General features: G+C 40.7%; 1 protein-coding gene across 3 annotated transcripts in view; it reads left to right on the top strand.

The window, feature by feature from the left end:
* The window catches only part of ANK2 (ankyrin 2), a 183,686-nt gene that overhangs the window by 147,467 nt on the left and 20,381 nt on the right, over window positions 1–15,838 (top strand). For 2 of the 3 annotated variants that reach the window (XM_058420498.1, XM_040063639.2), the window contains 11 exons: window positions 369–593; window positions 1,993–2,091; window positions 3,314–3,468; window positions 4,243–4,454; window positions 5,288–5,492; window positions 6,173–6,269; window positions 8,451–8,679; window positions 9,969–10,094; window positions 10,782–10,904; window positions 11,658–11,687; window positions 13,653–13,674. In XM_058420498.1, coding sequence (XP_058276481.1) covers window positions 369–593; window positions 1,993–2,091; window positions 3,314–3,468; window positions 4,243–4,454; window positions 5,288–5,492; window positions 6,173–6,269; window positions 8,451–8,679; window positions 9,969–10,094; window positions 10,782–10,904; window positions 11,658–11,687; window positions 13,653–13,674 — 1,523 coding nt within the window. The remainder of the gene's footprint in view (window positions 1–368; window positions 594–1,992; window positions 2,092–3,313; window positions 3,469–4,242; window positions 4,455–5,287; window positions 5,493–6,172; window positions 6,270–8,450; window positions 8,680–9,968; window positions 10,095–10,781; window positions 10,905–11,657; window positions 11,688–13,652; window positions 13,675–15,838) is intronic. The other variant, XM_040063640.1, reaches the window with a different exon arrangement.

Genomic DNA, 15,838 nt, shown 5'->3' on the forward strand with positions numbered 1-15,838 from the left:
TTCAATGAGATATATTTGTGAACTATTTAAAGAGTGCCAACTTTAAACGTGGCTGCTTGCAGGTACAGAGTAGTGATATTTGCGCTTTGCAATAGGTACACGTGTTCACATTTATTGGTGTCAGCTGGTATTTTACCAAAGTAGCCTTGTGACGTAAGACTTTCTGTGAAGAACTATTGGGTAGTAGTTGCCAGTTTAATTAATAATGAACTCAGCATGATTTAGTGCTTCCCATGGGAGAAAGGCTTTTTCTCATTGTACCTCTTGAGCAAGAGCTCTATTTACATACGTTGTTTGTACGTATGCGGAATGTAACCGAGGGAGTTGGCGATGTGCTCTGGATCTCACTGTCTGCCCTGATTTTGCAGCTTCCTGGTGAGTTTCATGGTGGACGCTCGCGGCGGCGCCATGCGGGGCTGCCGGCACAACGGGCTGCGCATCATCATCCCCCCGCGCAAGTGCACGGCGCCGACGCGCGTGACGTGCCGCCTGGTGAAGCGCCACAGGCTGGCCACCATGCCGCCCATGGTGGAGGGAGAAGGGCTGGCCAGCCGCCTCATCGAAGTGGGACCCTCTGGGGCTCAGTTCCTTGGGTAAGGGGGGCCGCGTGGCCCAAAGCAAACCCTTGGCCTATTTTTGCGTTTGCCTTGCACTGAAACGGTTCCTTTGGCAAACTTGAACTGAGAAGGATCTCTGTAGCCTGTGGTAACAATGGTAACAAACAGAGCAGTCGTGTGAAATGCAGAGCAGCTGTCAGGGAAGGATTCGCAAAGCTTTTACTCGTTTTTGTTCAAAGTGCGTATTTCAAACATCGGCGCTATGGCTAATGTGCTTCCTTGGATATAATTGTTGCTCAGTGTTGTGATATTACAGTGGGAAAAGACTTTTGCAGCCAGAAAAGGGAGTTCATGCTATATTTAAAAAATTAATAGTACTGTGCTGATCTAACCCCCAAATGTGAAGCCTGTTACCTACACAACTTACAGGAGCTTATTTTAGAGTCTTGTGTTGTGGTATCGGTGATTTGGACTCTCAGCGAAGCACAGTGCTGTTGGTTTTTCTGGGGTTGAAATTGTTAAATTTAACAGTAGGACAACTTTGGATTTTTTTTTGGCCATTTCTCTCTTCCTATGTTGCAAAGCCCATAGAAAGATCATATTTACGTCTGCTGCTGAGCTCATTTTAGCAATTTTCAGCTGAAAGCAGCAGTTATCTGCACTTTTGAAAATTTGTTTTACCAACTATTCTCCCTATCAACTGTGACATCCAAAATTGGATGATCGAAGGAAACCCTTCTAATGCAGTAAATAACTTCATTCAGAAACGGTAAAAAAAGTGGCTGTAAACACCAATAGTTTAAATCCATTTGGAAACAACTCAGCTGCTTTAAAATCCTGTTATAACAGGCAGTCATCAGAGCCACCATCTTTGTTAGTACTACCACTTACTCTTTTCACATCGTGGTCATTTCTAGAAAGAAGGAGAAAGAAATCTAAAGAGCAGAAGGAATACTGTGCTGTCACATGCAGTCTTCCCATTATCTTTGTCACCCACAAATGGATTTTAAATATGTCTCCCATTCTTTTTTAATGGTTTTCCTACCTGATGACAGTGTGTCCCCTGTAAGACAAGCATATAGTGTAGTTTATTTATTCTCAGATCTTGGTGCCCTTCCTTGGAAGCCTTTTTCAAGGTGTTGTGCTGGCAGCGAGATCAGAAAATCACTACTGTTTGCAGGGTTGCATTCTGAGGTCCAGTTCCTCCTCCCATTGAGTACACAGCCAAAACCCCCATAAGAAAGAAAAGATCCTAAATTAACAAAACTTACTTTCAGATCTGGGTCACCAAATTGTCATGGCTAGGACGGAACCTTATTCAGTGTACAGCCTAATTCCACTCTGTGGACCAGACAGTGGCACTGGCGTTCTGGCACAAAAAATACATAAAATTTATTTATGTTCTTTCTTTCACTGCTGCTTTGGATGTACTCAGTAAACTTCATCTGCCTACGGCTCCTCCCCCACTTAATGAGGGAGAAAGCTTGGTCAGCCGAATCCTTCAGCTGGGGCCTCCTGGGACCAAATTCCTTGGGTAGGAGAGACTTGAAACAAATTGATGGATGCTGACCTCCCCATTCTTCTCCTCCTTCTGCAATATGATTTTTTTATGTCATTATGCCCATGATACTGTCCCTTTCTATCATTTGAAATTTTGTACACTTAACCCTTAGTGGACCATTTTTCAACCTTTGTGGTTTGTGGTTTTGTTTTGGTGGTATGTTTGTATCTTTTTCTTCAAGTACTGTGGCCTTCATTTTTGTTTTGGCATGAAGTCTTCCTAGTTCTGTGCTTGATGTCTGTAGCAAAGCAACCTGGATTGGGACCACAAAAAAGAAAAAAAAAGAATCTACTGTAAATTTTAAACTGGTTTTTTTTTTTTTGTGTCAAGGACCGAACAATCAATAAGTTATATGTTGGATACCACCAGTGTTATAGAACACACGGCATTTACTACATATCTGGTAACCTGTGTGAGTCCTCTAATTAGAGAACTGTATCAACAAGTATCTCTTTATCCTCTCTCTTATTTCTAAGAGTATGTATGTATATGTTCATCTCAATATAGATATATGTACACATATGTGTTGTATATGTGTGTGTGTATATATATACATATATATGGGCACATATGCTGGTGCAGAAGTTGACTTGCAAGGCAACAAGGCAAATTCTTATCTCTTATACTGCAATAGTAACCCAGACAATTTCCTCAGGCTTCCTGTGTCTCTCCCAGGGTGTAAATCAGGAATAAATTCATTGGAATATATAGAATTACAAACTGAAATTGGCACAGGACACAGTCACCTCTGGATTGCAATGAAATTATTCTGATTTGCACTAGTATAAGTGAGATCAGAATTTGTCCCACTATTCCTATACATTACAGTAGATTCTCTTTGAAATGAAGTTGCACAGGTTAACCCAGACAGTAGTGACAACAAAAACAAGCATGAGTTTTTGATAGATTTGCAAAAACAATCACCAAATTTCCAGATAAGCACTATTATCTTACAAAATCTCATTCACACTGTGGAAAGAGGTGAATGCACTTTTTCATCTGTTCTTCAGCACTTACTGGGTCCCTGTAACAATCTAGTCTGTGTTAGTGGCCTACTAGTTTAGAATTATGCCGAAGTATCCAAGCCAAATAGGTAGAATTCCAGGTCACTTTGTAGCAGACGGAATAGGGTTGCTGTTAATCCTGTTTCTTCCTCTCTCCTGTGTGCATTTAATGCGCTGTGTTGCTGTGCCAGGCCCGTGATTGTGGAGATTCCCCATTTTGCTGCCCTGCGTGGGAAGGAGAGAGAGCTGGTGATCCTGCGCAGTGAGAATGGGGACAGCTGGAAGGAGCATTTCTGCGAATACACTGAGGATGAACTGAATGAAATCCTGAATGGGATGGATGAAGGTATCCAATGGCACTTGGTTTCTCATTCTGCTCCTGTGCTCCTTCTGTACCTTGAGGGGTAGCAGCTTTTGCCATGGCGCTCACTTCCTTTGCACAGGCTGCTGAAGCAGTGGGACAAGATGTCTCCTTTTGTGAAGCTGACAACGAACTCCAGACTTGTGTTTTCTCCCGTTCCTTCTCAAAGTGTTAAACAAAACGCTTCCATAGCAAACATCTTTCCAAAACAAGGCCATTACCATACTGATTCTTTCGGAGCAGCTCCATGTGTGGGAGGAAATGTCAGTCATGGGTACTCTTGCTTTTTGAGAGAACAGAATGGTCTTGGGCTGTTTAGGAGCTGCAGAAGTTGTTATTAATTTGGGGTTTTTTTTCAGAAAACCTCATAAATCCCAAAGTAAACAAGATAACTCACAACATTAAAACTGAACTCGTATTTTGATACTGTTTTGAAGTTTTGTTTTGTAGGACTTTGTAAATAGGTGAGGTAGAGGGGGCTGGAATCAATCCCTTTGCTTGTTTGGCTGCTGATCTTGGGGGTGTTGTCAGTGTGCTCTGTTTGCTGCCTTCAGTTCGTGGCTCAATCTGTCTGCCTGTTCTTTCTTGGTCGCTCTGGTTTAGCTGAACACAGGGGTGTGTTTCCTTTGTCCGTTATTTCTAGACAAAGTACTTCGTGCAAGTTGCTCAAAACCGTGAAAAGCTTGAGTGCATTTTGAAGGTGGCTGTACTGTTTCTATGAAACTCTGGTCTTCTGACTATTCCCTCTTCTGCCCTCAGTACTTGACACTCCAGAGGAGCTTGAGAAGAAGCGCATCTGTCGCATCATCACGCGGGATTTCCCTCAGTACTTTGCAGTGGTGTCCCGGATCAAACAGGACAGCAACCTCATCGGGCCCGAGGGAGGGGTGCTCAGCAGCACCGTGGTCCCACAGGTGCAGGCCGTCTTCCCAGAAGGGGCACTCACCAAGCGAATTCGTGTTGGCCTCCAGGTACGGTGAAGCATTCACAGAGTTTTGGTTTTATTTTTGGTGACAAATCACCATTTTTGAATGGAGAACCAGCATATTCAGCTCATCGTGTTGTACGTTGTCTAGAGCATTTCTCGTAAAAGTAATAAAAGAAAAAAAATCCATGCAAAAGTCAAAGCAAGTGGTAAAGCTTTGGATTTTCCAGTTAGTTCAGAGTCTTGTCTATTAACTGTCCATATAACTTTGGGAGGAAATGTTGGTGGTGATGCTGATATTAGTGTAGGTCATAGAATTTCCTAAATACTTCTTATGGAAGGCATCAGAGAAGTACAAAGTGCTGCAATGAATAAATGCGCTACTGTTATTAAATGTACAGATTTTCAGTGTGAGAGAAGGAGTGTAACAATTCATTCCCCAGAGAGGGACGTCTTTCCTTTGGTCTCCATCCTGTCCTCCTGCTGCATGCATCCATGATTTACCATGTCCAGGAGACTGTGCTTGTTCGAATTTCCTGGGATTAGCTGAAGAGCACCATAAAACAGCCAGAGTTTGTTCTCAGGGGAAAAAAGTGACCAGGTTAACATTTGCTACTGGCTAAGTGAATTTAAATTAATGCTCTAAAAATCTGATAAGCAGCAAGAAAGGAAGGAGAAAGAAGAAGCAGGCATGGGAAAATTTAAAAAGTGAGGTCTCCCCTTCTCACTGGCAGTCAGTTCTTCTGTCTGCTTATTTTCATGGGGAATTGGACCATTTGAAATTTAAGGGGTTTGTGGGCAACATAAGAACCCATGTCTTTATACATCGTTAAACTGTTTTCAAGTAACTTCTCTGTTATTTCCTGTTGCTTTGGAAAGGCTCAACCTATGCACACTGAACTTACAAAGAAGATTTTGGGCAACAAGGCTACCTTCAGCCCCATAGTCACGCTGGAGCCCAGGAGACGGAAATTCCATAAGCCCATCACGATGACGATTCCCGTGCCCAAGGCCTCCAGTGATGGGCTCATGAACGGCTATGGAGGCGACACGCCCACTCTAAGGTTACTATGCAGCATAACAGGTAGGATGCCAGTCCTAGAGCTCCCATGAGCATCCTGAAACTGTCAGTCCTCTGTCAGGGGGCTGGAAATGCTGAACTGATTATACCCAGGGGATGCTGGATGGAAACCTGACTGGGGAGAGAAGCTGGGAAAATAAGCTACTTTCCAAACAATTCCTTTATACCAGAAATAACATTTGTTGTTTGCACTAACAAGAGATGTGCAATATAATCACAGACTTTGGGTTTGGTGGTTTTTTTGCATTTTCCTTGCAGTTTTTTTCTTGAGAACCAACTTACCTCTGCCTGGCAGAGTAAATATCGTATGGACTTAATGTTGCAGGATGCTTAGGAAGAAAATACTGGAGTTAAACACTTTACTTGCCATGGCTCCAAAGCGATTAGCATCTCCTTCAGCCTCTGTTAAGAGAGAAATGAGCTGCAAGCATTTAATTTAAGTAATTAATTTAATCCTGTGCTACAGGGCTTATCACTTAAAAATAACTTGGACACTTGGTTTTTTCAGGCTAAGCCCATTCATTCCTACTAGCTTTAGTGGAATAATGTGGCCCCAAGGAGAAAACATATCTGGGATTATTGCTTGTTTCATGGCAATTAAAAACTGTAAAGAATTTCTTAGAAGCAAGAAAGTTGCAGACTTGCTTGGTTTTGATTTTATTTTTAAACCTCTGTCATTTCAGGAGGGACCACCCCTGCCCAATGGGAAGACATCACTGGGACAACACCACTGACATTCGTTAATGAATGTGTTTCCTTCACAACAAATGTGTCTGCCAGGTACCTACACAACCAAACAGGACTTTTACAGGAATACTCTCAAATTACATGCCTCTGTTCCACAAATATTTCTGTTAAACTATTTTAGTTTGGAGAGCAGAATGAACTGAGATATTGATTATTATGCAACTTTCCATGGAAACAGAATGCCTTATTTGGGTACCTCACCATACATCTTGTAAGAGATGTTACTTCCAGAATATCTAAAACTAAGAAGTCAGGCAGAAAGGACCTGAAGGTATGCCAAACTGGGGTCTAGAAGCATCTCTTGCAGACATCTGTGCTTGTGATGAGATTTAACTGCTCCCTTAGTGAAAAGATTTTCATTTTAAAAAAAGAATACTATATATGAATATATGTATGCATTTTAGTTTGTGTCCATAATGCATATCACAGAAATGCCCAAAAATCTCCTCCTCTGTAACAGGAGATGCAGTCCGTGACCTGGAAAGCATTCCATCTGGGCTGTATATTCCAGCAAACAATTTAAAAAATCATGGATATTTGCCCATGAAATTCAGTGCAAGCATTCAGTGTCTGGGGCAGTTATTGCTGTTACTTAGGTTTATTATTTATTGAAATAGTGTATTCAGTATTAAAATGAGCTCAGCTCTTGTGGTCCAACCTCCAATTTAACGTTAGGTGAAGTAAAGCATTATTTTTTTATCCTCTTCCAGTTCAGAGCGGGCTGTTTTCCCGTTTCTGTTTGGTGTAACCAAGCATTCCTCTGTAACAGCCGTGGCCGCGAGAGGGGGTTCTTACAGTGCATTCAGCTCAGTGCTGCTGCCGCAGAGCTCTGTGCAAAGGCAGCAATTCAATTTAAGACCCACGTGTGGGAACAAGATGCTGAGTTTGACAGGCCCAAATCCCTAAAATTGTCAAGTCCCCAGCAGCAGGGGACACGTGATAGCCAGAATGAGGGTGACATTTTATGCTCCTACAATCCATATTTGTAGTGGATCTTTCTTAATCCTGATGATGATATGAAAATTACTATTGTTAATGTTCTGTGATACAGGCAGGGTCCCATGTAGAGATTTTAATGGGTTCTACCTCTCCTTTTTAATCTAAAGGAATGTTCAACTATCTATTCTGCCCCAAATATGATTTGAAAATGCTGATACAGTTTAAACAGGGGATTTTTAATCTAATTTCCGGCTCTTTGCTATTCACAGTAATTTTTTATGTCTAGTTAAACATTAATGATGAACAATTTTATCATTCATAAAACTAATTCTGTCCAAAATGAACTTGGGAAAGAGATATATTTGCCGTGTGAATTACACTGCAGAGGCCCAGTATTTGTTTTCCATTTCCTGAGCTGCAGCTTTTAAAAGACTTAATATCTGTTGGGACTCTTTAGCCGCTGGTGTTTGACAGCAAATCACTGAGGCATCTGGTGGTTTCTCAGAGGATGTGGCCTCTCCAGTTGGAGTCCAGCACAGCATAATTCTCCCACGCAGGAAAAGGAAAGGATCAGTGTGCAGAGCCTTTCTGTGGCACACGTGCTTTCTCTCTTGCAAATGTCAGCAGCCTGGGGTTTTGAGCAGTGCATTTGTTAAGCGTTCTAAAGATGAGCACAGCATGGAGTTTGCTGTTACTTGGCTGCAGATGAGTAAGTACCATCACACTCCAAAGGTGTGCTTTGGGGTTATAATACCATGTAATCCACTGTGAGGAATAACACCCCGATAGATCAGGGCAGCTTCTGAGTTGCCTCTGACCTCTCCTGATTCCGCCTTCATCCGCCGGCTGGGAAACTTGAGCTTTCCACCCACACAGTGGATTTTATTGAAAAGAAATGGCATCAGCTCCACAGAGAAACTCAAGTGGTAGCTGGGAAAGAAGGAGGGATGTGTCACTCCTTGGAAAATGCTTGGGGACTAAATTCACATAGGAATAATTTCTGATTCTGCATGCAGCTTTGCAGAGTGGACAAAGTAATTTATGTTCACCTAAAGACCTCAGGTTTTGCTGTTGTACATAAGGAATTGATTGCTGTTTCCTTTAAGTTGAGTGGGAGACAAAAACCAAGAGTGAAAATTCTTTTTCTACTCTACACTGCCTTGTTATCTCCCATTGCTGTGATTACCAGCTAATGCTGCCAGGATGGGGAAACAGAGAATTTCCTTTCTTAAATCCTTCTCTACTGATGGCAAAACTCTTCATTTTCTTTTACAGATTTTGGTTGATAGACTGTCGTCAGACACAAGAATCTGTTACTTTTGCTTCCCAAGTGTACAGAGAAATTATCTGTGTCCCCTACATGGCCAAATTTGTGGTGTTTGCCAAATCCCATGATCCCATTGAAGCACGGTTAAGATGTTTCTGCATGACAGATGACAAGGTGGATAAAACTCTAGAACAACAAGAAAACTTTGCTGAAGTTGCCAGAAGCAGGGACGTAGAGGTACCGTGAGACTTTAAAATTTCTCCATTTTCTAGTTTCTGCTTTGAAACTAGTATTTTCCATCTTCTATCTGCCACAAGGACTGAAAAATAATCTGTCAGCAAGTACTGTTACAGTGCAGTATCAGCAGCCATGATAACATGGAAACTTGGAGCTTAGTCAGGTGTAAGGAAAAAGTAGTGAGGAGACCCTATTCCCAGTCCACAGGGCTAAAGGGAGAGGGTCAGAGCCAAAAACAATGGCTAAATCCCGACTTCCAGTAACCCCATAAATGCACATCACTAACCAGAAAGGCACCTGACAGGGTCACAGTTTGTCAGCGCTTTCACATACCAAGAAGTTAAAGTAGCAGGTTTGATTAATATTGTGCTTTACAAAAATAAAGTCACATTAAATCTGTTGCTGAGCAGGCAGAAGCTTTCCTTTGCGGAATTCAGCAAACTGCCTGCTAAATGCAGTTTTTCTGGCTCTGTCAGCTTCCTCAGAAGGGATGACAGATTGAAGGTGCTTTAACTTACGTGGCACGTTCTGCTTAGTTCAGTCTCTTTTCTGTGAGAATCCCACCTCTGAAAGAATTGTCCTTGCTGCTCCTGATGCTCTGCCAGGCATCTCTTGTGCAGAGCAGCAAGATAAAATATTGGCTTATCAAACTTAATGACAGGGCTGAATTTCTGGGAAGTGAGGATGAGCCATGAATAGATTGGCACTTTGAATGGATCATCTCCCAAACTGCTGATCTGATATTCAGACATGTGGAGGGGCCATAACAGCAGCAATCTGAAGATGTAAGTGGTGCCATTATAGAGAGATTTCAGAGGGGTATTTACCTGAGGCCTGCCTTTCAAAAGCTCTTAGGCCTCTACAGATCCACTTGAAATAAATGGACTCAGTAGGCACACTCTTTGAATTCTGATGGCTGAAGAAAATATTTCTTTGACTGTGGTGATGAGGCCAGGTTATGAAAGTATGCTAAAATTGGAGTAAATCAAAAATCCAAATTAAAATCTAGATTTCAAAGTTAGCCCAGATTTATGACACTGAGTCATATACTGTTGTCATTTAAAGTGCTGCACTATTGTTAATAAATTAACAATCTAGTCTCTTTGGAATTTAATAATCTGAACTATTTCCACACATTTTAGGTCACTGAACATAACAAATCTTGTAAATGCTGACAAGTCCTAACAATTCCAGAAATTTATTTGAACTGTTGCAGAATTATCCTTAAGAAGCGATCCTAATCACCTCATAAGGATTAATTGATGGTTTGCTTTTTTCCTTTCCAACAGGTATTGGAAGGAAAACCCATCTATGTTGACTGCTTTGGCAATTTGGTGCCACTCACAAAGAGTGGGCAACACCATATATTCAGTTTCTTTGCCTTCAAAGAAAATAGGCTTCCTCTGTTTGTTAAGGTAATGTTGATGGCTCCTTTTTTTGGATAGTTTAAGTTATCACTGCACCATATTTTTCGTGAACCAAGGAAAAACCCTTCATTCCTCTCAAATTAAGTACTGCGTTAACCCACTGCGGTCAGAAGTGCTGCTGTCACTGGGCCACCATCACCACCTCTTCTGAGAGGGACATTAGAGAGCACTGGAAACATCTTCCACAAACTTTTCCTTCTACCCGGATATTCTGACTACAAAGGAGGAAACGATTACCTTTATATAAATAACAGTCTTAGAGAAATGATTTATGAATGGAAACTTACAGTAAGAGGAGAAAATCAACCCATTCTGTCATTGAGTTATACTTGCTGTGTGCTGCTAGACAAATTTTAGACTTTCTCTCTCCTTACCAGCAATATTTTGTAAGCTTGTTTTAATTTACAACTTTATCTGTGCCACTGCCTTCCTTTGGCTTTGCAGATTTTCCCCCCTGCTGAATTTTCCACCACCAACATCCAGCATATATTGAATACACAAATACATGTGTACGTACATTTACGAACAGCAGCGGGAGGAAGTGCAAACACATTCTTTTTGCCTACGTGGGTTTTTTCTCCCCATCTGGTCCCTCCTGCTGAATAGTTTTGAGAGACACAAGTAGCTCCCACAGCAGAGCAGCAGGTTTAAATGTGTGTATTTTTACTGTGCCAGGTTCGAGATAGCACTCAAGAGCCCTGCGGACGATTATCATTCATGAAGGAGCCAAAATCTACCAGAGGCCTCGTTCATCAAGCCATATGTAATTTAAACATCACTTTACCCATTTACACAAAGGTACTGTGAAATTATACCCAGCTATAGGCATCAGCATTATCATACAAACAAGAAATGAGGAGGAGGGCAAAACAGGGTTAAAGCTCTTTTGGCAGGGATTTGAAGGAGGAAAAAATTCCACGCAAGGGCTTTCCGTGTCCTGGGTTTGGTACTCCTATTGGCAGTGTTTGAAGGCATCATCAGGTATTTCCTGAGGACTCAAAAGAGATGAGTGGGAGAGCCCTCAGATATTAAACACTTGTTTCCTTAGAAAGTGTCAGTTTAAAACTGACTCTGAAAACACAAGGGGTTTTTTTTCTTTCTTGGTCACATTAAAAGCTGTGTGACTTTTAGGAATGTATTTGCCCAAAATGGTGATCATTTTCTTCTCAGCATTTTTAGAATATAACAAATCTTTATTATAGCATTTTAATATAATTTTTAAATAGAACATCTCAACATTTTGTGACTTTAAATGGTAATACTTCTTGAATATTTTAAGTGTTTATGTATGCTAATTTATGGCTGAAAAAGCGTGTCTATATTTAAAGTTTTGGTACAAATAAGGATCAGTAGATGTCTAACTTTTCTGTTTATGTTTTGCTCCGTTCTGTAGCGTCTTGTGTTTAAATTGACAGTTTAGTTTTGCTGCATTTTCTTCTTTTCCGTTAAATGTTGTGGGAAGTTAACTTTTTCCTACTCTCTTCTGAAAAAATGCCTTTTGCCTGCTCTCTTTCCCCCTTCTCTTTTTGCATGGCACTTTGGGACCAAAAGGAATCAGATTCAGATCCAGAACCGGAAGAGGTAATATTGCTAAATCAGCATGTTCTTGCCTTCACACATTACTCAAACACAACTAAGGGACACAACTCAGAATTGATCCTTAGCTCAGTGCTACAAACACAGCAAAGAGGGCCTTGCACAGACTCACTTTGGGAATAGACAGAGTTGAACTTCCCCCACGTTAAAATGACCAATCTTCTCCATTTATAACATCTGGTAGACTGGATGTTACAGGTTACTGAGCTGGATGGCTGACATCCAGTACAGAATCAGACTGTTAACTCGGAAGCAACAAGTATAAAAGGTTTAGAATTCTCATCTTTAGCATGAACTAAATTGTATCAGCTGCCCCCTGCGCTCCCAGCTCTGGTTTGGAACTTAAGTTCTGACCCCTACACTAATGAGTAACATTAGAAAAGCGTCCTCACATTTTGATGATGCCCAGCTGTTGGAAAAACTGTGAGACTAGCCCGCTCCCCAAAGATGATGGACATCTTTTCCATGCACTGCACAGCAGGTCTGTGGCCTGGCTTGCAGTTTCCTATTATCATTACAAAAATATTTACCACTCCTATGGTAAATATGACTTCTATTTTTGTATAGGAATCTAAAGCACCAAAAGACAAGTTCATTGATGGCTAAAAGTATTTTAAACTATTTTTTGTTGACTCCATTAATTTTTATGCTAATAATATTAATTAGTATGCTGACATAAATCTGGACTGATCTGGGAGAACTGAAAGTGGGAGAAGCTAGAACATCGTAGGGATGCAGGGTTACCATGTAGGGCGTTGTGTGCATCGGAGGAATTCAGGCTATCATGGCCCTGTTACGCACACCACGGACTGTGAGCTGTAATTACATGAACCTAAAGGATTGCCAGGCATGGACAAACATGCACGTGCGGCCAGGGATTTCCTTCTGTTCGGTGTCAGCTCATGGAAAGGCAAGGATTTCCTAACATCTTGGCTGAGACAGCATATTGTATTTATCTTTATAAAGAGTAGTTTGAACTATTTAAACCTTTTCAGCACTCACTAAAACCTTGGGGGCTTTACCATAACACAGTAACTTGTACCAGCAGTACTGAACAGCTGATTTGCATTCTTCACAGTTGTCCTACCCTTACCACAAGTTTGTATAGGAAATTAAAGCTTCAATGCTACTTCTAACTTTGCCTATTTTTCCATAGCCAAATTTAAACAACATGTGCTGGTGTGGACAAATGCTAGCAAAATTGAAATAAACTGAAATTACAAAGCAACCTCAAAAATTTGCTGCTTGGATTTTCATGGTCTGGGCTTGTGTTTTGTTTATTTCTTGTTTGACAAGGACTGTGTTTTCTTTTGAATAACAGTAAAATTGTATGGCTTTTTTGATCTGTACCCAAATAATTCTGAAAAAAATCAAAAAGGGTGCCTGTGAGGGCCATCACAGCTTCCATTTAAAGGCATCAATAGCTATTAGGGGCATCCAGCCCCAAGTCATGCTTTGGGCAGTTCTGCCATCGTTGGTGAACCTGCACTTCATCATCACTGAGCACAGAGGCAAAAATGCAATTCGTGCTCTTGGAATGAATGTGTCCAAGGAACCACAATGCATGAAAACTCATGGTTGCCTTCCAGATGGACCATATGCCTTCACACCACCGTATTGGACTATTTTGCTTTAGATGGGAAAAAATAAATTGAGGGCAATGCAACCAAACTCCTGGTAATGCAAACATTTAGGTCCTCCACACTTGTTCAGAGCATTTAAAGAAAATACACTGCAACATTTTCCATCTACTGTTGATCATAACTATAGTGAAGTAAGCAGTTTTCTGGTATTAGACACCCTAAATAAATTAAGCCATGTTTTACTGTTATTTTAAATTCATTCTTGATTCCATTTAAGTCTACGTGTCTCCATAGAATTAGCACTTTGCCTGTGGCTTCCGTATAGCAATTATATTTGAACTTTTAAATCTTCTTTTTCCTTTTCTAGGTTGATATGACTTCAGAAAAAAGTAAGATTTTATTTTTTTTCTTGAGAATGTCATAATGCAATTTGTATGAGAGATGGTTAAGAGTAAAGATAAGCATGAAAGAGAGCTAAGTTTTAACTGCTATTGCTAATAACATCAGTACTTTAAAAATGTAATAAAAGCCAATTTAATATCTCAGCAGCTATCCAATTTAATACACTTTAACATGTAAATTAACAAGTAATACAGTTAAAAACGGTTCATCTAAGCCTTTACTTTCCTTTGACATCCCTAGTGAACCTGCTATTGCTATTTTGCTTGTATGAATGCTCATCCCTCCATTTCTTTTGTTTTCTCCATTTGTTGACACACATTCTTGCCTCATATTTGAGACAGATGACAGTATCACTTTTAATGAAAATCTAATGAGGACTCCAATCTATTTCATGAATCTCATGGAATACAACCATGCCAAAAAGTGATACTGTCCAAAGGAATCAGGCTGTTTAACCCTCCCTCCCTTGCCTTGCCCTTTACTGTGGTGAAATATGGCTGGAAATCTGATGTGACAGCTCGGCACAGCACAAGCATCCTCTGTACACGCACAATCAGGCCGTGACCATGACAGACCACGGGCGATGGGTTTACAAACGCCTCCTTTATGGGAGAAGCAAATCAAATGAATCTCTGCACACATGGAAGTATCTCTAATGAGAGCTGCTTCCAAATGCAGCCATTTCTTGGATCTGTTCAGGAAAAGAACGACATCTGTCTTGTTTACAGTTTGGAGTGCAGCATCTCACCTTGTCTGCAGTTGAAGTGCTATGTCTCGCATTGTCCTCCTGCTTCTTCCTCACTGCTGAGTCCCCCAGGGCCCCAGAGAACCCCAGTGAGTGTTCCTGCTCCACTCACACACTGTCTGGATACCACTTCCAATTTATTTCCCACTGGATTTGCTTTGCTTCAGGCTGATTAACTCAGTTACTGGCCAGTGAAATAGTCATGCATTTGATATTTATGAAAGTACATATTACAAATTTACAAAATTACTGGCTGGCATTTCAGCCTGCACCAGACAGTTCGTTGTAAAGCAGCAGCACCAAAAGACCACATTTTCAGCAGCACAATACCCTGCAGCAATCTGGTTGTAATTAATATACAGCACAAGTATTTAGCATTCATTACACTCAGGAGAACAGCGTAGCAAAATGCATCTTTTTTACAAATAAAGACAGCTAATCATGTGTTGCTTAAGGTCTCCTTATTTGCATTAGTTCTTTGACTTTCACTGGGGTGCTGAAATGTGCAGTTCCATGTGACGTGCTACCGTTAAAGGGAAAATGTCCATCTGTGGTTCCTAAGCATTGTGTTCTGTTTGTACCTTGCTTCAGCTCTCCAGTGTTTTGTTCCGTTCAATATCCATTTTCTGCTAGTCCTTGCCGAAATGAAATATTACCAGCAGGCATAATGGGAATTCTCTGCAGCCACCTTCATGTATATTGATTGCCAGATTAGACAAATATATTTCACCACAGTATGTTTTACAGTATTTTCATGTACCTTTAATTTATATGAATAATTCTTAGAGCTCTTGTTTTTAACCAAAGCTACATACCCAGCAGCATTTGCAACACCTTTGCTTTGCATGGAAATAACTTGCCTTACATGAATTGTACGTATGTGTCTAGTGTGACTGTCTGTGACTTTGGGTTGCCACACATTACATTTTTAAAACTCTGAAATCACTTCTAAGTTGATTCACAGTTTTTTCTTATTATCTCTCCTTTTCTTCTCTGTCTTCTCTTTCCTCAGTCAGTTCATTAGTTGTCAATGAGGATGTTCCAAGGAAAGGACCATGCCTCTTAAAACAAAAGCGTGTTTGTTTCATTGTGTAGGTGTGAAATCCCCTTAGATGAAATGCCGGTTTGCAGCTGATTCAGATCTCTACGTATTTGATCATATTTTAGACTACTGCAGAATTACTTTTCACTTTTTATTTTGGTCATTAAGAAAAACAAAACTGTTAACTCAATGTTATTCTGACAGTTTGCTAACACTGGCTTTCTCTTAGAGGAAATTGACTTTCAATCAGTTCTAATGCTTTCCCCCTTTTTTCTTGTTTTTCTTTTTATTTCAACATTAATCTGTAACATCTGAACAATCTTGAGATGCCTCTCTCCGTGTAACTTCACTGTGTTTCTTCTGG

The sequence above is a fragment of the Hirundo rustica genome, chromosome 5 (genome assembly GCF_015227805.2).
Source record: "Hirundo rustica isolate bHirRus1 chromosome 5, bHirRus1.pri.v3, whole genome shotgun sequence".
Classification (NCBI taxonomy): Eukaryota; Metazoa; Chordata; class Aves; order Passeriformes; family Hirundinidae; genus Hirundo; species Hirundo rustica.